Below are 23085 nucleotides of genomic sequence, written 5' to 3'. Positions count from 1 at the left end.
TTCTCATACATTGACATAAACTTCTTAGACACAACCATAAAAATTACTGTATCCAGACATCCCTATTTCAAAAACTGATTGATCGGCCTTCATACGTGAGATAGGACAGCTTTCACCCTAAACATATATAAAAAATCCATCATCCACAGCCAGGCCATCCAATATAATCATATATGCTCCAGTCCAACGGACAGTGACAGTCATCTAAGGATTCATAGGAAAACATTACTAAATCATGGATACCATCCTATGCTTATTAAAGGGGTTATCCGGGTTTAAAAAATTTCTTATAGCCGGGCTGGGGAGGGCTATTTAAACACAATAAACATGTACTTACCTCCTCCGGTGCTGCCGATGTCCCGCGCCGCGGCCGGTCTTCTCTGTGCGCCGGATTCATTAGAAGTGCGCACAGAGAGCTTCTGGCCGGCCAGATGCTCCCATGCGACACCATCTCCCAGCGCTTACAACGCTGAGAGATAGGGACGGATGGGAGGAGCCGGCCACATCGCGGACCGGAAGCTCCCTGTGCGCGGCTTCCGTGCCCCTGTAAACAAACAGGGGCATGGATCGAAGGGACCGCGGCGCCGGACGAGGTAAGTACATGTTTATTATGTTTAACTAGCCCTCCCCAGCCCGGCGCTAGGTAATTTTTAAAACCCGGATAACCCCTTTAACAATCAAATCAGTAGAGCCACCAGAATACCCAGGAGGCATCTTCTCCAAAACCAAGGTGAACAACAATCGGGTACCTCTGGTTGTGACTTACAATGCACATTTGGGACATTTTCATATTCCACTTCTAATGTGGTCTACCTGATTGTGTGCACAAAATGTCATGTGGGGGGTCTTTATATTGGAGAGATAGACAAGACAAAAACTTAAAGCCCGGATGAGGTCTCATCGCCACACAATAAAAGATGAGCAGTAACATCTACCTGTGGCAAAACACTTTTCCAGTCCTGGCCATAATACCCTCGGTATGAAGGAGTCATTAACATTAAAAGTTAACATTAAAAGCAATCTCAAGAAGGTTACTTTATTTGACCTATCAAAACACGGTACACTTTTTTTCTTCCGACATAATCCACAAATGAACACCACAATTTACCGTACTGTTCAATGACCAATTTGTATTGTATCATTTGTCTATGTTACAGAATGGAAGAAAACATGCAAGTAAAGGATAGAACCCAAAGGACATTTAGGTGATGGAACCAAGTCAGTTGCAAAAAAACAGGTGTGTCAAAGCATTTTGTTCACGAATACAAGGGATGATGTGTTTTTTTTTTAAAGATTTTATGGTTTGGAGACCAAGGCAAGGGGTAGATTGGAAAAAAACCTTGCTACAACTAGTACGTTTAACACCACCTATTCAGTACTGAATTTTGGTTTGTATAAACCATCCTATTGTGATGGAATTGCTCAATTACCATACCTGCTATGCACCTGTTCAGATGGTAAAATTTTTCTCAAAACTGTGACAACTTGTTAATTATACCTCTGCATACAGTAAGGTTTAACACCAACTATTAGGTACTGAATTGTTGGTGGGTATAAACTATGCTGTGCTATGTATTTTACCGTATTTTAACTTACCGTATTTTCCGGACTATAAGGCGCACTTAAAAGCATTGGATTTCCGTGGAAATCCAAAGTGCGCCTTATAGTCCGGTGCGCCCTATGTATGGCGCTGGGCACAGGGCAGCGGACCATACTTACATAGGTCCCCGCTACCGGAGACAGCAGATCTCCAGCGGGAACTGCAGACCACGCGGCACGAACAACTTCTGCCGCGTGGTCTGCAGTTCCCGCTGGAGATCTGCTGTCTCCGGTAGCGGGGACCTATGTAAGTATGGTCCGCTGCCCTCCTCCACCTCCCCCTCACCTTCCCCGCGTTCCCCGTCGCGTCTCGGCGTCGCGTCCCGTCGACGCGTCCCGTCGGGTCTCCGCCACGCCCCCGGACCTCCGCCACGCCCCCGGACCCCGCGCCTTATATATGTAATTATTACATATATAAGGCGCATCGGACTAATGCGCCTTATAGTCCGGTGCACCCTATAGGGCAAAAAATACGGTATTTACCCCACACACGTTTGTACACTCTAAATGCATGACTTAAAGGGGTATACTCACATTCAGTTTCATTAATCTGCCATAAATAAACATTTCTTCAATTAGATGTTCCTGTGAGAAGATAATTTCTCATAAATGTAGTTATATGGTCCCTTAGAAACGAGATAGCTTCCCCAGATACAAACAAATAGAAACAAATTGTTTTTGTATATGAAATGTCCGGGAGTTACTTCATGTCCTACAGCCGTCCTATGGTAATGATTGCTGAATCCTGCTGGTCCAGCAGGACTCTATAGCGCAAGTGTGGCCACCGCAGCCAGAGTGTCAGGTGGTCGTATCCGAGGAAGATATCTCATTCCTAAGGGTCAACATGACTACATTTATGAGAAATGATCTTCACACAAGAACATTTTTTTATTAACATCCAATTGAAGAAATGTTTACACATGTGGCAAATGAATTTAATTAAATATAAATGCCCTGATGGGAATACCCCTTTAAGTTGACTATGTGATATGTGATTATAAACTGCAATAATAAAGAAACATTTGTTTCTTAGAGTGCCAGGATTCTATATTTTGGAGGTTCAACAGACTTCCCAACAGAACCATTTGGATACCTCTGAAAGGACTATTTAATCTATAATGCCAAACATTGGAACATTGCATGGTTGAGCTGTATTTTACCAAATAATAGTAGACAAAAATAAAATAAACTGAAGAGGACTCCAAACCAGGAGGGGGCATTGGGGTACGAAAAAAGGGAGGAAAGACAAATGTGTAAAGATAAGCCTGCAGAAAACTTGAGAGAATCTTATACCCTGAGGCAAGATTTGGAAATAGGATTGGCAATAGAGCGGAGGGGGGATAGAAGGAGAGGTGGTCCACAAGATAGAATCTAATGTGTCTGGGAGTACTGCCAAAGCCTCTACAGAACCAACTGTGGGTTCTGTAGGGTGTGGAATAAGGTTAGCTGGGCCATTTAGGGAGGCTGATAATAATACTTTTAATATTTAAGGAAGCCTAAGGACCCCTTCATAGTCTATGGTGGTACAATGTAGACCTTGTTACCATGTGGATAAAACTTTGTGGTATCAACCAAGGAACCTTGAAAAAAAAATGTAGTTTCGACACTATTAAATGTCAGAGCCTCTGACTTGCGCACCATGGCACTCACGCTGTTTCTCCGCTCTGGGTCCGCGCCACCTATGGTGTCTGATGGTGCCCCATCTAGCGACACCAGATGCTCTCTCTGGAAAGAGGCCCCTCATCAGCCATGATGTCACCCACGTCGTCCACCAGGAAGAGGTACCCACTGAGCAAAGCTGAACCTCACACACAGACCTGGTGCCAGGACTCGGCAACTCCCGCACAGGAACAGGGAGCTTCCCCCTGCCATGATGGTTCGCAAAACAAGGACCCCTTCGTAGTCTATGGTAGTACAATGTAGACCTTGCTACCATGTGGATATAACTTTGCTGTATCAACCAAGGAACTTTGAAAAAAATGTTGTTTCAACGCCATTAAATGTCATAGGAAAAGGGGGCGTGGCTGGATGCCGGGGAAGATGGCCACACACAAGGTGCCCTGGTGCTGACTTTGCTACAGAGGGGCTCCTCCAAAAAAAAGATGCAAAGAGGGGAACAAAATTCCCCAGACAGCAGGAGCTGCCAAACCTACGGTGTCTGCTCTCTCCGGAAAGAGGCCCCCCATCTGCTTACACCCACTTTCTCCTGCTATGCAGAACTATCTCCTGAGTGGGTGTCCTCCCCTGAGACGTACAGTGTCAAACACATGACAGACACTGAGCCTATGCCAGCCCCTCCATGGCACAACTCTCCGGGACAGCAGATATTCATCCCCAGAGGTACCCGGCTTCAGAAAGAAATCCCCAAGGGTAACTACAGATCCGGATCGTGTCCCTACTGTAATTTCAATAGCCAGCCAAAATCTATTAGTTTTTTTGGAGTTCCTCAGTCAGTGAATACCTTTATAACCTGTTGGTCCACTTTAATCATATATGTGTTATTTTGTCCCTGCCAAGGGTATTACAATTGATTCTGTGCCCAGAGAGGAAGTTTTTTTATTTCCCTTCAGTTGATTGTGGTGACCTACACCGGTAAGGGCAGTCTTGTCTTATACTTTCTGCCTCTGCCTTCCTCTCCTTCTCTGGTACTTGACTTACTTTCTCATTTTTGTTTGTTGTTTATTAGTGGTCCCCCTTCTGTGTCTTCCACTGGTCTCCGCTCCCCACTAAGTTCCTGGCTCCAGGGGCAAGTACAAACCAGATATCCTCTTCCTCCAATATGCGACCCTTTCTCCTACTTACCATTGATCTCCCTACTGGCACCTCTACTAGTCACACAGGCACCTCACACACCATTTGCTAAAGTCTATTAACTAGCACAGTACCATGGTCCAACTCCTGACTTTAAATGTAAAGGGACTTAACTAAAGGGTCTCACACTCATTAAATTAAAGGCATAGGTGGTGTTTCTGCAGGAAACACACTGACGACGCAGGCAATTATAACTTTGCTAAACATCTATATCCGGTCTCCTATATGGCTTCACATGAACGCAAGAAGGCAGAAGTGGCAATCCTACTCTCTGCCTTATGCCCCATCGTGGCTGAATCCAGAATCTCAGATCAAAACTGAAGATACAGTTTGCCCTGTAAAATAATGTATGGTTCTCCCATACTCCTGTGCAACATTTAGGCCCCAAACACCTCTCAGGTCTGTTTTATTATAAAGGTTTTCAATAAACTCAGTAGGCTCTGACCCGCTACTCTTGGAAGGGGACTTCAGTGTAATCATTGGATAGGCTGGCAGTTGACAATCTACGCCTACGCCAGAGATCTATTACATCAGCCTTCCGAAGAGTTATAAGAAGCTATGCACTATAGGATTTTCTTCAGGGTTAGCAACCCTGGGGGACAGATCCTTCACGGTACACGGTACCCACACCCCCATAGATTACTGGATTTGTGACCATTTTGTGATCTGACCATGCACTAGTCATTTTGAAGCTTAGGGACAAATGAGAGACTGAATGAGGCTTTGATTAAGAACAACAAGTTAGGAAAAAACTTATGGAGGCCCTGAAAGAATACTTTCACTTTAATGAGGATTCCATCCCCTCCTTACTTATGATGTGGGAAGCACAAAAGGCTTGTTTAGGGGACATTGCATAGAACAGGGGGCAAGGCTAAATAGGTTTTCCCATTTTTTTAAATATACTTTCTGTATCAATTTCTCACAGTTTTCTAGATCCCTGATTGCTGTCATTCTATGGAAAATCTCTGTGTTTACCCCAAAACTATGGTCACACAGCTGCACAGATCATTAAGCTGTGTAACGAGCAATGCATCTGTGTGACATGACATGACAGGGGATATAACAAGTCATCCACCTGCGTAACCGCATTCAGATTTCTGTTCATTGGGAATGAACAATGAAGGTTTCCATAGATGGACAGCAAGCAGAGACCTAAAAAACTGTGAGCATTTGATACAGAAAGTATATTGGAAAATTGTACAACTTTTCATTATACAAACGATAACATTTAATTGCTGAAATGGGAACACCCCTTAAAAAAACAGGTCTCAGTTGGACAAGGAATTTAGAAGGGAGATAACCAAAAAGGAAGCCGCTCTGTTACCCAACAGACACGTCAGGCACTTGATAGAAATTTGGGAACGGCTTAGGGAAATACAAAAGCAGACGGTAGAGAAATTGTTAGTTTTTACCAAGCAGCAATATTACAAGCAGGGGGACATGCCCTATACTGTACTACCAAGGCAACTGAGGGAGTGAAGAGACAACCAGACCCCACATGTCATCGGTAACTCAGGGGGTTCTTTGCTCCATGACCAACGGGCAATAGCTAAAGGTTTTGGGATTACTTTGCTAAATTGTACTTTCTGTCCGATGCTTTTGACAGAGGAGGACAGAGTTTCTGCAATCTTGTTCTCTCTCTTGGCTTCCTTCAGAAGCCCTTGAAGGCCTCAAGGCTGCCCTAATGTCAGAAGAAATTGAGAAAGTGATAAGATAAATGCCAAATGGAAAGTCCCTAGTTCCGGAAAGCCCAACTTATTTGTACTATCAGTCTTTCTTTACGGTGTTACTCCCTCACATGACAAAGCTAGAGCAGATTATAGGCCCCTAGCACTTTGCCCTTAAGGGGGTCCCCACGAAATGAGGACAGGACCTAAATATCGCATGGTACGCTCACAGTACGTGCAGGTTCGGCCTTTCTCTGAACCGGCTGCTGCTTAAACAGCCGGTTCAGAGATCTGGGCAGTATCATAACAGAGCGAGGGAACAATAAGTTCCCTGCTCTGCCATAGATAATCGGGGCCCGACAAGATGGTGGAGCCCGAATTGTATGCTAACACCGGAGGTGGCTCATTGGGGGAATGGAGGAAGGCGAGTACAGTTTTATTATTTTATCTACGGCTGTATATAGTTATAGGAGGGCTGTATATAGTTATAGGAGGCTCATATAGTTATAGGGGGCTATATATAGTGATAGGAGACGCTATATACTTATAGTAAGCTGTATATAGTTATAGGGAGGCTGTATATAGTTATAGGAAGACTGTATATAGTTATAGGGGAGGGGTGTATACAGCTATAGGGGGGCTGTATGTAGTTCTAGGGGGGCTGTATATAGTTATAGGAGGCTGTATATAGTTATAGGGGTCTGTATATAGTTATAAGTAGGCTGTATAAAGCTATTGGAGGCTGTATATAGTTATAGGGCAGTGATGGCGAACCTTTTAGCGGCCGAGTGCCCAAACTGAAACCCAAAACCCCCCTTATTTATCGTGAGGTGCCAACTTAAAATTAAAGCAGTAACTTATTGCTCCCTGTTCAACAACTTTCAATCATATTGGCCTCCTGAGGACAGCAACACAGTAGAAAGATGGAAAATTTTCATCATTTTAGTTTCTTTCCAGTGTCCCTCTGTACACAGAGAAAATCGTGGGGCCAGCAGGAGATCCTCCAAAGATAATTCGGCCCTGTCTACTCATTCTCCCTCTTTCTACAGTCCAAAGTAGCAAAGTAAGTATCAAAATATGACCGAAAGCAGCATCTTTTAAGTTGTTTGGAACTGCAGGAAGATTCTTTGAGTCCTGTCTGGTGTGCTGGGGCGATGGCCCGGGTGCCCACAGAAAGAGCTCTGAGTGCCGCCTCTGGCACCAGTGCCATAGGTTCGCCACCACTGTTATAAGGGGCTGTATACCGTTATTTTAGGGGAGCTGGAGAGATATATATATATATCTATCTGGGGCGGCCGTATAAATTTATTTCTAGCAACATTTACTTAAATTATGGGGAGGGCCCCGCCGCTCTGCGCCTCGGTGCTTCCACCACCCTTAATCCGGCCCTGCCCACTCCTATATTACCCTTATCCCTAATCCTGTTAAGGATAGAACTCCCTCATTATGATCAAAAATGGTACGTAACATGGTTGCACATTCCCCACTCCTGTCCATACTCTGAATTGAGCCTGTGGCAACGATAATCCGGCAAGACTTTACTGAACAACTGGGACAGTCTCCCCTCGCCTCTGTTTGGTAGAATAGCGGCCATCAAAATGACCATCATGTCTAAATTACTATATTTATTCAAAACCCTCCCATCACCTGTTCCATTGAGAGCACTTAGATCCCTGAAGGCCTTTATCCTCCACTTCATATGGGCTAAAAAAAAGACACAGAATCCCAAAATCGGTGCTCTTTTCCCACAAGTGTAGGGGTGGTCTCTCAGGACCACATTTAATTAAGTACTATTGGGCGACTCATCTAAGATGGATACCAGCCTGGTCCACGTTACTAGCATTCTCTAAATGGACGGAAATAGAAAAACTGTGCCTCGTCCCCTTCCATACTAATTCTTACTTGTGGTCATGGAATGTACTCTTGCTGGATACTCCCCTCCTTGGCTCAATATCCTTCACTTTTAAGATTTGGAAAACCTGTATTGCTAAATTCCCAATGGTGTCTCAGTGCTCCTCTATGCAGTCTTTCCAACACACTCCATCCATGCAGTATTTGGGGTCCGGGCTGATACCAAACCATGGCATGTCAAAGGTTCAGATATGCTGATATAGTAGACTATCGGGACAATATTCTATATGTCTGAATGTATACCCTCAACCAATGGGTAAAACGGCTACTAGGCTAGACCTTCACATTCTTACCGCTGCAAGGTTTTTAATATCACAATTCTGGAAATGAGCAGCCCCTCCCTCCTGTTTGGAACTCTTGACCAGGATCAGAGAAATTTGCAGTCTGGAATCCATGACCATCTTCCTCAATAATCAGGTTTCATTGTTTGACAAAACCTGGGATTAGGTTGTGGATGGATGAGCTCAGACAAGAAGGAACCCAAATATAACTGGTGCTGATCCTGCATATACATACATACATATGTCGGCTTTGTCTTCTGTGTATGTATGCCCCTCTTGTCTTTTTATTTTTAACCACATTGAACTAGGATGGTAGAGATTTACGTGTCCAAACTGTCTCGCTAATCATTGACTATTTTGGTACTCAATTACGAGTAGTTGTAAAAGGTTGATGATATCACTTCCAGTAGCAACTTGTACATCCAAAGCTCTGTATAATACTTTTTATGCTAAATATTGCTAGATATTTTACTTTTTTGTTATACTGTTAAAAATGTAAAAGGAAAATGAAATTAAAATACTTACAGCACCAAGGGATGGGCCAAAGCGTCCAGTGGCGGTTTTGCAAACATAGCTTGCAAATGTAGACACAACTCCTATAAAAGAGTACATTTTATTTAAAAAAGCAATAATAAAGTTAATATAAACTATATTTATTTTAGCTGAACTGTACTGACCAAGACTGGTCCCTGACTTTAAATCTGTGACTTAGTAATTCTACACAGGGGTTAAAAAGGAAGCCTACAAAAACAAAAATGAAACTTCAAGACAGTACTATGAAAATGCAATTATGTTTAGGATTTTAACTGGACTTTTTTTTTTAGATCTCTGCTGTAATATATATGGAGAAGACCGGTACTGCTCTGAGGAATGTGGCTGTGTGGTGGTGGTGGTATGCATTAAAACATTTGGCCAATACTAAAACAGTGATAAACCATTTTTGTGGGGTATCACATGCTCTTTCCACATAGTTCATATTTCAAGTCAAAGTGAAGGAAAAAAAGCACTGAACATTCGGGACATTGTTACCTTGAGCTATAAAAAAAACTTTAAGGAACGGGTAACAAGTGGGAAAAGATTTTCTGTGTGTAAAACATGCAATTCATGCAAAATGAGATCTTTGGAAGATAGGGCCATTGTGAAGAAATTTTGGAACACAAAAAAAAACAAAAGAATATGAAATAAATGAATATATAGACTGTTATTCTCAGTCTGTGATTTATGCTTTGATATGCCCATGCAGTTTTGTATATGTAGGTAGAACAGGTAGAAAACTGAAACATTAAAAAGGGATTTGCAACACACAGTGTCCCAGCACATTATACAAGTGTACATGCAAGTTACGCTAAAGGCATAGTATTTTTTGGTTTGAAAATTGTGAGGGAACATTGTAGAGGAGAGGACATAAATAAAAAGATAAACCAACGTGAAAGTTTCTGGATCTATCAACTTAATAGCTTACAATCACCAGTGTTAAACATTGATTTTGAAATCAAAAGTTTTTTTTTTACAGTAGGATACAAGAATTATCTTTTTGATATAGACCTATTTGGTGGGGAGTTTGTAATATATAAGTAAGGATATGGTATAAAACTTTTTTGACATTTTCATAATATTTCACACTGTATATAGGTTTGGAGTATTTGGATTCTGCACTTTATATGTTATTAGATGGTATAATATTATTTAGATAGACAAAAATATTTTGCACTTTACAAATTTGAGAGTACAAATGCAAACAAAGACTATATTTTATGAGAAACATATATACTATAACCACTTGAATATGGTGTAAGTTACTATGGACTAGTATCGGGGTTAGATCTAGGTTTGTATTGACATTGGATAAGTGCAGCTCTATCTGACACCTTGGCTGATCATGATGAGGAGCGGTTTTTAGCATTACAAGCCGCTTCACTTATACAGATGTTATTATTTCTATAAGTATTATTAGTCCTTCAGATATGTATTCACAAAGTTTAGATATGGAAATCTTTGCACCTTGGATTTTTACAAATGAAAAAATGTAATACAGACAGTCCCCAGGTTACGTTCAAGATAGGTTCTTGAATTTCTATGTAAGTTGGAACTGTATACTTTTAATTGCAGCTCTAGAAAAAAAACAACATTTTTTTGTCCCAGTTACAACTGGATTTTCACATTTTTTTCTGTAATGGGAACAAGGATTATCAATAAAGCTTCATTACGGACACCATAGAGCTGATCATTGCAGCCTGGAACTAAGTATCCAGCAGGCTTAATTAGAGGACACTTCTGGCAGAGAGGTCCATCTGTAACTAGGGGTCATCTGTAAGTCAGGTGTCCTTAAGTAGGGGAATGCCTGTATAGCGAATAACCTGTTTAGAAGGCTAGGGTATATGGTAACATGTGCAATATATACAAAGTACTAGGATATGGTTCACTTTTGTTTCTATTGAATTGCGTGACTAAAAAGGTTAAAACTCATGAAGACATATTTAATTGATATATACAGGCAGTCCCCGGGTTACATACAAGTAAAATGTAAATATTTAAAAGATACAATCCAAGTTATTTTGGATATGCAGCAATGGAGTATTAAGAAAGAATTTTCTATTTTGATGTGAAAGTTGTTTGGATACAAATTTTGTGAACAAAAGTTAACATGATGACACCAAGGTCATGCCCCAGAAGAAGTCAGGCTGGGTCAGGATAAGACTGTTTGGCGAGTTCAGCATTTGTTTTTATACTATAGGCCTTTTAATAAACTAATTATAACTTTTAAAAGATATTAAAATTACCCTTGGATAGTCTACACTATGGTGCTGCCTACCTCTTCCATTCCATTCGAATGAAATATATTTCTACGTATCTGGGAGATCTAAGCGAGTATATGGAGTAATACGTACAAGGGTGTGAACATAGAAGCGTTTTGCTCTACTATCCTGAATGTGGAATTGCTCCCTGTGTTTTTCCATCTGATTTATCACCTGGGTGGTGAGAGAAGGAGTCCTAGAGCACAACCTCGAACACATACGGGTCTGCATCTAAGCCCACTTATAGTATGCTTGCTAGTCTCAGCAAGAAAATATATGCCCACATATTAAATAAAGTTGCTCATAAATATACCTCAAGGGCATACATTTAGTTATGGAGGCCGACCAAACATTATCCTATTGCTTATGGAACTAAAAATAAATATATCACGTTCTAATAGCTTACACTGTATAAGGATAAAGGTATCTCGGTGAATCTGGTTATAGGTACGGTTAAACTGTCCTCACACATCACATCCCCAGTCTGGTTTTGCTAGGGGTGTATGTAAATGAACCACCAGGTAAGGAGTATCCATCAGATGAATTGTGCAAATTGCAGCTACTCATTAAAGAGAACCCGTCATGCAAAATAACCCCCCTAAACTAAATATACTTTCATAAACTGCCATTAGAGAGCATTGCCTCTATCCCTTCATTGTCCCTCTACATGCCTGTAAACTTAAGCAATGAGGTCCTAAAGCTGTATGCAAATGACCTGTGAAATGTCCAACGAGTCATTAGCATATTCAAGCTGTCCAGCTTATTCATGAGTGAGAGGCACAGACACACCCCCAGTGCATGACTGACAGCTGCTCCATGTAATGGCTGCTCCATGTGCTTGCTGGTGGCCACGCCTCCTGCAGCCTGTGTGTGCATGTGTTTGCGTATATGTGAAAGATACAACAGCTCCAGGCAGCCATGTTATAGCAGGAGTCACCCAGGACCTGGGAACCTGCAATTTGACTATGGGTAAGAGAAACTGTTTACCTTAACTCGGGGCAAGTGCAATATAACAAGATAATGTTATTGCATGTATATAATGTCTACAGTGGCATATCTTTTTAAATTTAAGGTTGTGATGGGATCCTTGTGAGCTGCTCCAACATTTAGTAGTGACAGAAATAGTGACACAGACCTGATGACAGGTTTCCTTTAAGACCCCTCAGTGACACTATTCCCAACCTATAAATCTACCTGGCCTTTGTCTGCAAAATCATGCGGTTCCAATCGCCCCCCCGATGGTTATGGTACTTTCGCAATGCCCATAAATTTCATGATGTTTGCGTTTCCAATGTGGTTTATGTACACATCTGGCAATTGGTTTATCCCTGTTACAAATATATCCCCCAGGCGATCCCCAATTTTCCTACGCAGCTCTCTTGTTGTCATGCCTACATATTCTAGGCCACATGTGCATGTAACTTTGTAAATGACCCCTGTAGTTAGACAGCTTATGAAATCTTTCACCACAAAGACCTCACCCAGTTAAATTACTCTCAAACGTTTTAGATACTCTGATAAAGGGGCATAATGTTGTGGTGATGCCCCCCAGTACAGACATATGTGCCTGGACTTACTGAGGGACAATACTTGTTACGAGATACTAGAAACGAACCCCTCAAATAAGTACTTGAAAGAGTTGGGATCAATTCTAGACAATTAAGTAAATAATGTCCTCATAAGGAAAGATAAATATGAATTTATGTTACCTAGATTTCCCACTACTGCTACGTTCTATGCACTTCCTACATAAGGGGCTAAGTCCGCTAAAGGGAAGACCAATCGTTTCAGGAATTAACTCATTGTGCTAAAATATTGGAGTGTACATTGATAAGGTCCTTCAACCTTTTGTACTGTCATTACCTTCATACTTGAGGGACACGACTGATTTGCAAGGAAGTGCTACTGTGTAGCATGGATGTGGAGGTGCTGCATCATCAATGCACATAACAGATTTGTCTGTGGTCTGTTTAATTTTTCATTAACGAATAATTTCTTTTTGTTCAATGGGAGCATTTACCACCAGCTCAGGGGCATGGCAATGGGTAGCACAAGTGCACACTAACCCGGAATAGAGGAGGCAGAGGTATTTCTCCGCTTTATCGATGATATATGTCCTGTGGAGAGGTGACAAAGAGTCGCTCTCCAACTATGTAGAAAGCCTGAATAACAACGAGATTGGACTAAGATTCACGTAAGAAGTGAATGATGAGCAATTGCCCTTTCTAGACATGAAATCAGCAGATAAAGGTCTGACTGCAACAATTTACTGTCAACCGACTGCCACAAAGGCACTGCTTATGTGGAAGAGTCACACCTAAGGGAAAGATACAAACACAGGGATTACCCCGATAAGCAGAAGAGCTTTTCAACATGCAGCCAAATTTGAACAGACCAGCCTTTTTGCAAGTACCAGAAGAGATAAACCTGACGTTGGCCTGTGTCGGTAATTGCCTCATTTGTTAGCGGGGCCGACACTGTAAGGGAGATCCTAAAACTTCACTTGTATATACAGGCAGTCCCCGGGTTACAAACAAGATAGGGTCTGTAGGTTTGTTCTTAAGTTGAATTTGTATGCAAGTCGGAACTGTATATTTTATCATTGTAATCCTAGCCAGAACTAGGCAATTGGATTTTAAAAATGTCTCTGTGACAATTGGATTTTAAAAATGTTGGATTGTCATAAGAATCAGGATTAGCACTAAAGCTTCATTACAGACACCTATTGTAACTCTTACAGCTGATCATTGTAGCCTAGGACTAAAGTACAATAAATTACCAAAATCCAGAGGTCCGTTTGTAACTAGGGGTCATATGTAAATCGAGTGTTCTTAAGTAGGGGACCGCCTGTAATGCAGATGGACAGGGACATTAGTAAGATGGTTGGTCCCAGACCACAGTTTGCATTTAGGCAAGGTTGTTCCCTCAGGGACAGGCTTGTGCTGAGCCGCTTTGTACCTCCCAGCTCAGGAGACACCTGGTTGGAACGTAAACCACTAGGATGCTTTAAATGCGGAAGAAACTGTGTGGCATGCCCCTCTATCCGGTTATCTAAAACCTTTGAGAGTAATGTAACCACCAAGGTCTTTATGGTGATGGATTTCATTAACTGTCTAACTAGAGGGATAATTTACAAAGCTACATGCACATGTGGCCTAGAATATGTAGGCATGACAACAAAAGAGCAACGTAGGAGAATTGGGGATCACCTAGGAGTCAAGCATTATATAAATGGGCTTAGATGCAGACCCGCTTGGACACCTGGACCCTCATGGAATACAAGAACACAGTATGTATATCCATAGGTCCATAGGGAATAGGATAAAAATTAATCTACCATCAGAACAAGGCATATATATGCCCTTATGTCTAGTTATGGGTCATTGGTCAGTATATAAAAATATACGCTGCGGGGTATATTGAGGCAATTCAATGTACTCTTACTACATAGCAGCTTGTTTTCCTGAAAGTACACCAATCGTTATGTTGGCTATGCACATAAAAACACTTCATCTGCGATCAGCAAGAATATATGCATTATGCACAGCTCGGTTACTGTGACAACTGCAAGAAACATCCTCCTGATACTGCCCACCCAGACATCGCTAGTGCACGGCCTGTGTCATCAAGATGTTCCGCCACGAGGCAAGCGGGAGGCACACTATTAGCATCAGGGTGTACCCAGGAATTAGTGGGAGGGGTTACATAACTTTAAAGTTCGGCACACTAGCATGACCATATTACTTACTGGCTACCGAGCGACCTGACCTTGGGAGGGTGAGCTGTCACTACACCTCATCTGTGTTGCAACCCATGTTGATCTGTGCAACCAAGATCTTTCTGTTTTATTTTTTTTGCATCTTGCTCTATATGACCCTCTAAAGAATCTGACTAAAGGTTGAAATGCGTCACAGAGGGGGATGCGGGGTGACACCTAGGGTCAGTACGTGGTACTGCCCTTGTAAGGGCGTGGGAGTCAACTAAGAGGGTGTTAGGGAGAGTAGCTCAACTTTACTTAGACTTGGAATATGAACTATGTGGAATGAGCATGTGATACCCCTTGAAGAGCCACCCTATCGGAGATGTGGCCTTCAGGAAAGGTAAGACGCATGGTTTACTACGCTATATTTACTTACAACCATTGTTGTCACCTAAGCTTCAGGTACTGTTTTACCAGTTAATGACATAACTCAGTGCAGGATTATGTATGTTTGGTACATCAAATATATCAATGCTAAGCTGCATCAGGATCCATTGTGACAGCAGCAGGAGCAGAAGAGGAAAAGACCTGCTGGCGACCAACAGCTAGTGCATTTTTTGGTTTCAGGCCAAGTCCAAATTAATTTGGAGGTCTGTTAAGGAGTGTAATTTGGAGTTTGGTCTTCAGTTTGATCTCATTGTTTGATCTAATAGAAGGTTTTATCAGGAGTCTGTAAGTTACAGTAAAAACACAGTACCTGTTGCATTAGCCACTTTAGCAACGCTTTCGCTGACTCTGCAATATTTTATTTGATAGCACAGTTTTGAAAAAGGCATGAGTAGAATAGAAGGGGTCAGCTAAATGTTAAAATGTGTGCATCTCCGTGTGGTTCAATGAAAGAAATGTGATCACTTACTGCCAAGTTTTCTACAGGTAAAATATAACATTTAGCTATGTACCTAGTAGAATAGCCAGTTTCAAATATTTTTTCAAAAGTACTGACTTGGTCTATAGGCTTTTCTGCCTAGCTATCCTGCCCCAGGAAAAGGAGACCAAACGGTATACAAATAAATGTACACCTCACCCAATACTGGCTAAGAAAAATAGGACGTGTTCAGAGTTGCAGATATTACTCAAAAGTTTAAATTTATTATAAATGAATAAAATGTCTTAAAAGCAGAATGCAATAAAAAAAATGTATGGAAAATACACAAAAAAGGACATACACGATAGCAGCAATTCAAAATACTTATACCGAAAAAATCTTCAGTATAAGTATTTTAAGCTTACTAGCTATCTAGCCTAGCAGTAATTCAGAACACTTAGCTTTCCTCATGTGGCCATGGCATCTGTTCTCCACTCACAAGGGAATTACAATACTTGGTAGTGATATTCTTCTGTACATGAATTTCTACAAAGTATAGGGGAAATACTGGTATCTATATGGCAGTGTACTTTTGAGGTGGTAATATCAATATTGCTTGGTAACTGTATTGGTTTTTAGAATGCCATTGTAATTAAATAAGCATATCAGTCTGTCTCATTTATAATTGACTTGATTAACTTGTGTGCAGGTCTTTTAATAAATTATAAAGTTTAAATTATATTATAAGTGCTGGTCTAATATGAGATTTTAGAGAGCAAATGGACCAATGTTTTTTATGTTTACCACTAACTAAAGGCCTTACAATAAGAAAAATTAAAAATTATTATAACAATAAAAAAAAATCTAGTAAAGGTGTTATGACTGGCAAACTAAACAGATTTTCTAGCATGTCATAATATTAGAATTATGGTGCAGGGTTATATGAGGCATTTGAAGTGTGCCCCCCTCCAGCCTGTCAGCTGAAGGCAGAATATAGAAGCAACTTTAAGACAAAGTTTCACTTGCAACCTCTGCATCTGTAGCTGAACTTAGGAAATGGTGCTGGAATAGTGCTGTACATATTCATAACATATTTTAGCAATAGTTACTGCTCATTCAAAAAAACTTTAATCAGAAAATTTGTCACATTTCATAAAGAAAAAGGTATGTAATTAACCCTTTGCCACTTCGCACCTTACTAGTACTGTGCTGGCTCCCGCAATTAGCGCTCAATGCCATACTAGTACAGCGCAAGTGCACCCGGGCTATCCTGTGTTACCAGGTCACGTGACATGGTGACATATTTTCCTATCTGATTCCTATGGTTCCCTATTGATCCTTATCTTTCCCCTCCTGCATCCTGTGTGTTCCCTGTGTGATCACACTTGTCTTCCCCACCCCACCCCTATCGTCTTCCCCACCCAAACGCACTTTTCAGTGCGCTGTGTTAGCGTTTTTCTGCACTGGACGCACTTTTCAGTGGGCCGTGTGAATAGCGCTGCACAGTATCTTTAGCGGTAGTTAGGTTGTCTTAGGGCAAGCTAGGTGCATTTGTAGCGCCTTTTTGCGCGGTGTACATAGGTTGTTTTTTTTTGGTGCCTGGTATTATTTTTTTTCAAGAATGCCGTAGGTATACCGTAGTTTGGTGCACTTCTCTATTTTTTCGTGTGCGGCTAGATGATTTATCAGTTTAGTTTGGTGCACATCGTCGAGACAGCAAGTGGGCATGATGTCCTCTTTTACCTATAATCATCCACCTGCTCATCTTCCAGTGACCTGGAAGGACCCCCGAGAAGGCGCCGTAGGATTCACGTGCCTGGGACTTCTACGATTCACGTGCCTGGGACTTCTACGATTCACGTGCCTGGGACTTCTACGATTCACGTGCCTGGGACTTCTACGATTCACGTGCCTGGGACTTCTACGATTCACGTGCCTGGGACTTCTACGATTCACGTGCCTGGGACTTCTACGATTCACGTGCCTGGGACTTCTACGATTCACGTGCCTGGGACTTCTACGATTCACGTGCCTGGGACTTCTACGATTCACGTGCCTGGGACTTCTACGATTCACGTGCCTGGGACTTCTACGATTCACGTGCCTGGGACTTCTACGATTCACGTGCCTGGGACTTCTACGATTCAAGTGCCTGGGACTTCTACGATTCAAGTGCCTGGGACTTCTACGATTCAAGTGCCTGGGACTTCTACGATTCAAGTGCCTGGGACTTCTACGATTCAAGTGCCTGGGACTTCTACGATTCAAGTGCCTGGGACTTCTACGATTCAAGTGCCTGGGACTTCTACGATTCAAGTGCCTGGGACTTCTACGATTCAAGTGCCTGGGACTTCTACGATTCAAGTGCCTGGGACTTCTACGATTCAAGTGCCTGGGACTTCTACGATTCAAGTGCCTGGGACTTCTACGATTCAAGTGCCTGGGACTTCTACGATTCAAGTGCCTGAGACTGCTGCAGGAGAAGTGTCTGGGGCTTCCACTGACCCCACATGGGTAGCCCCAGATAATTATACCCACCAGGACCCCGACTTTTTGGGCCAATCTGGAATTAAATTTGACACAGAGCTATTGAATTTAATTGTAGTCCAGAGCAATCTCTATGCTGCACAGCATATTGCCCAAAACCCGACTTCATTTTATCCACAACCCCACAGGTGGACCCCTGTCACTGCACCAGAGATGGAGATGTATTGGGGCATAATACTTCTTATGGGGATTGTAAAAAATCCCGCAATCAGGAACTACATTCTGTACCACACCCCGATGTTCTGCATGGCGATTAGCAGAATGCGCTTTAAAGCCATCCATAAGTTTTTTCACTATACCGTACCCAGAGTACCCACCCAGAGATGACCCCAGTTATGATAGTTTATTTAAGGTCAGGCCCATATTAGATCATTTTAGTGCCAATTTTGCCCAGGCAAATACCCTCGCCAAACATGTGAGCATAGATGAGTCCCTGGTACAATTTAAAGGGAAACTTCAATTCCGCCAGTACCTGCCCAATAAGAGGGCAAGGTATGGCATGAAGATGTATAAGCTGTGGGAAAGTACATCAGGGTATACCTACAGTCATGGCCAAAAGTTTTGAGAATGATACAAATGTTAATTTTTACAAAGTCTACTGCATCAGGTTTTATAATGGCAATTTGCATATACTCCAGAATGTTTATAATGAGTGATCAGCTTAACAGCAATTAATTGCAAAGTCAATATTTTCCTAGAAAATGAACTTTTTCTGCCAAAACACGTTTCAACTTCATTGCAGGCCTGCCTTAAGAGGAGCAGCTAACATCTTTTCAGTGTTTTTACTGCTCCATTAACACAGGTGTGGGTGTTGATGAGGACAGGGCTGGAGATCAATCTGTCATGATTAAGTAAGAATCACACCACTGGACACTTTAACCCCTTAATGACCGCCCTATCGGGATTCTATGGCGGTCATTAAGGGTACTTCTTCTGACGCGACGCCTTTCTACGGCGCAGCGTCAGAAGAAGATTTCGGGACATCGGGTCAGTATAGTGCCGGTGTCGGGCTGTGATATCACAGCCCAGACCCGGCACTAACACCCGGGATCGGAAAAACTCTGATCCCGGGTGTTTAACCCCTTACACGCCGCGGTCAAGCATGACCGCGGCGTGCAAGTGTGTCCCCCGTGGATCGGACCCCCCCGGTGTGCTTACCGGGGGATCCGATCCCTCCTGCCGCTGCCCCGGGTCCCGACGAGTGACCCGAGGCTGTCGGCTCCTCTTCTCGCCGGGTCCTGCCTTCCTGGCTGTAAGTAACTGAGCATGCGCAGCATGCTCAGTTACTTACACTATACACTGCAATACAAGTGTATTGCAGTGTAAAGGCTTGAATAAGCGATCGGATGATCGCTTATTCAAGCCAAGAAGTAGAAAATGTAAAAAATTAAAACTTTTTATAATATAATTAAATAAATAATCTCCCCAGTAACACATAAAATGCATATACAGTAAATAAAACACAAAAACATACATATTTGGTATCACCACGTCGGTATTAATCTGTACAATAAATCTAAATCAATATTGAACCCGCTCGGTGAACTACGTAAAAAAAAAACTCGGAAAACTTCCCATAATACACAATTTTTCATCAAACACCATCACAAAAAATGTTCTAAAAAGTGATCAAAAAAAGTTACGTTCCCTAATATGATACGACTGAAAAGAACAACTGTTTTCGCAAAAAATAAGCCCTCAACCAGATCTGACAACAGAAAAATACAGAAGTTATGGCCCTGAAAAGTTGTCAATAGTAAAAACAATGCGATTTTCTCCAATATTGGTTTTGCTCAGGAAAATAAGCAAAAATAAGAAAAACTATATAAATGAGGTATCACCGCAATCGTAGTGAACCAGAGAATAAAGATAAAATATTATTTTTACATTACAGTGAGCGGGGAAAAAAAAATGCCAACAATCCAAAATAAAAATTGATGATTTTGTTTGTGTCCCCCTTGAAATGGTTAATAAAATCTCAAGAATAAGCTTTAGACTCCCAAAATGAATTACCTATACACTGTATCTTATCCCGTAAAAAATAAGCCCTCATATGTTCGCATTACCAAAAAAATTAAAAATTTAGAGGTCGTACAATGTGACAATACAAATCTGCTGTGAATGGAGCCTCCATTCATTCTATACTTGGCCATGCGCCCATAAGGCAGTTTACCACCACATATGGGGTATCAGTACACTCGGGAGGAATTGGGCATCAATCGTTGCAGTGCGTTTCATCATTTAATTTATTCTGAAAATTTCAGTTTTGGCCTAAATGAATGTATTTTCCAAAAAAATTCAATAGTTTCTAAATCGCAGGTCCATATTTTTTAACCCATGTGAAACACTTAAAGGGTTAATAGACTTAATAGAAGTTGTTTTACATACGTTGAGGGGTGAAGTTTCTATAGTGGGGTAATTTATGGGGTTTTACTATTATTTAGGCCTCTCAAAGTCACTTGAAAGCTGAGTTGTCCCTCAAAATGTGAGTTTTGGCAATTTTCATGAAAATAAGAAAAATCGCACCTAAAGTTCTGCACCTCATAACATCCTAGAAAAATGACCGGAAGCATAAATTATCATCCCAACATAAAGCAGATATTCTGTAAATGTTAATTATCAAACTTTTTGGGTAGTTTTACATCTTGTCTGGAAACCAGAACATTTCAAACTTGGAAAATGAAGAATTTTTACAAACTTTTGCCAAATTTTCACTTTTTTTCAGAACGAAATGCAAAACTTATCACTTAAATTTTATAACTAACATGAAGTACAATGTATCACGAGAAAACATTCTCAAAATCACCGGGATATGTTAAAGCGTTCCGAAGTTATAACCAATTATCGTGAGACATGTCAGACTTGAAAAATCGAGTCTGGTCATTGAGCTGAAAACTAGTGTCGGTGATAAGGGGTTAAAAGGAGGCTGGTGCTTGGCATCATTGTCTCTCTTCTTTTAACCATGGTTATCTCAAAAGAAACACATGCAGTCATTATTGCAATGCACAAAACTGGCCTAATGGGGAAGAGTATCACAGCTAGAAAGATTGCACCTCAGTCAACAATCTGTCGCATCATCAAGGAATTCAAGGACAGAGGTTCCATTGTTGCCAAAAAGGCTCCAAGGCGCCCAAGGAGGACCAGCAAGTGCCAGGACCGTCTTTTAAAAGTGTTTTAGCTTCGGAAACGGGCTACCAGCAGTGCAGAGCTTGCAGGCATGTGTGAGTGCATCTGTGAGGCGGAGACTCCTGGTGTCAAGGAGAGCAGCAAAGAAGCCACTTCTCTTCAGAAAAAACATCAGGGACAGAGTGATATTCTGCAAAAGGTACAGGGAGTAAACTGCTGAGGACTGGGGTAAAGTCATTTTCTCTGATGAATCCCCATTCCGATTGTTCGGAGAAGATGAGGTGAGTAATACCACCAGTCTTGTCTCATGCCAACTGTAAAGCATCCTGCAACCATTCATGTGTGGGATTGCTTCTCAGCCAAGGGAATCAGGTTTCTCACAGTCTTGCCTAAAAACACATCCATGAATAAAGAATGGCACCAGAATGTCCTCCAAGAGCAACTTCTCCCAACCATCCAAGACCAGTTTGGTGATCAACAATGCCTTTTCCAGCATGATGGAGCACATTGCCGTAAAGCAAAGGTGATAACTAAATGGCTCAGGGAACAAAACATAGAGATTTTGGGTTCATGGCCTGGAAACTCCCCAGATCTTAATCCCATTGAGAACTTGTGGTCAATCATCAAGAGACAGATGGACAAACAAAAACCAACAAATTGTAACAAAATGCAAGCATTGATTGTGCAAGAATGGTCTGCTATCAGTCAGGATTTGGTCCAGAAGTTGATTGAGAGCTGCCAGGGAGAATTGCAGAGGTCCTGAAGAAGAAGGGTCAACACTGCAAATATTGACTTGCTGCATTAACTCATTCTAACTGTCAATAAAAGCTTTTGTTACTCATAATATGATTGCACTTGTATTTCTGTATGTAATAAAACATGTGACAAACACACATAAAAACCAGAGGGCAACAGATCATGTGAAAATATAATATTTGTGTCATTCTCAACATTTTCGGCCATGACTGTACAAGAAGGGAAGGACTCCACTATAGTGCCCCCAGAATGCCCCCTTCCTGGGTGTTACAGGGAAGATAGTGTGGGATTTGGTGCTGCTTGGGCAAAAAATTAAAAGGCAAAATATCCCTTCTAAGCCCTGTTATGTGCCCAGCCTGTAGATTATTGCCCCATATGGGGTATTGCTGTATCCGGGAAAACATGCATCATTATTTTTGGAGTGTTTGTCTCCTGTGGCAGTAACTGGGCACAAAATGACATAATGGATATTTTTTACTAAGCACTATCCATTATGCATTTTTTGGGGGTCCACCTGTGGGGTTAAACTGCTAACTTTAACCCTAGCTTAATTCATGGAGGGATGTAGTTTCCAAAATATGGTCAGTTCTTAACAGTTTCTACTGTACTGGTCCCTATTGGCATCTACAAATGCTTCATGATGCCTAAAAGAAAAAAAAGTGTACAAAGTCTTTGTTCCAAATTCAAAAAAGTTTTTTAAAAAAGGACTGAGCCTTTACATACAAACAGGCTGCGTACTTAAGGGGTTCTTCCATGTCATGAAAAAAAACTGTTATGATAAAGCTTTTCTAGTGACATCAACATTTAAAGAAGCACCTTGCTAAACGCCAAAAATTGACCTGGACTTTTAGACACCAATGACCTTCGGTCACAATTGGGTTGAATTATGGTATATAATATATTCATTACGGTTATTTTCTGAAAAATCAATAAACGTATATTGGGGTTTTAGAAATTGCAATTTCTATAAGGAATGAACATTATGTGCCCTCATATATGAAAACTAGAGGTCAAAATTTCAAAAAGA

General features: G+C 41.5%; 1 protein-coding gene and 1 long non-coding RNA gene across 6 annotated transcripts in view; one reads left to right on the top strand and one right to left on the bottom strand.

Moving 5' to 3' along the window:
- PARL (presenilin associated rhomboid like) overlaps positions 1 to 23085 on the bottom strand; it is a 155572-nt gene that overhangs the window by 59422 nt on the left and 73065 nt on the right. For all 5 annotated transcript variants that reach the window (XR_011853275.1, XM_072137286.1, XM_072137287.1 and 2 more), the window contains one exon: positions 8795 to 8865. Coding sequence is in view for 4 of the 5 variants with exons in the window: in XM_072137286.1 (XP_071993387.1) it covers positions 8795 to 8865 (71 nt within the window). In the remaining variant the exon portion in view is untranslated. The remainder of the gene's footprint in view (positions 1 to 8794; positions 8866 to 23085) is intronic.
- Positions 1145 to 9370, top strand: LOC140118877 (uncharacterized). The gene is made up of 2 exons (XR_011853277.1): positions 1145 to 1237; positions 9094 to 9370. It is a non-coding gene; the product is annotated as an uncharacterized lncRNA (long non-coding RNA).

This window comes from Engystomops pustulosus, chromosome 2, assembly GCF_040894005.1.
Source record: "Engystomops pustulosus chromosome 2, aEngPut4.maternal, whole genome shotgun sequence".
Classification (NCBI taxonomy): domain Eukaryota; kingdom Metazoa; phylum Chordata; class Amphibia; order Anura; family Leptodactylidae; genus Engystomops; species Engystomops pustulosus.
The sequence above is the reverse complement of the archived record's forward strand: the minus strand, read 5'-3'. Positions and strand labels throughout refer to the sequence as shown.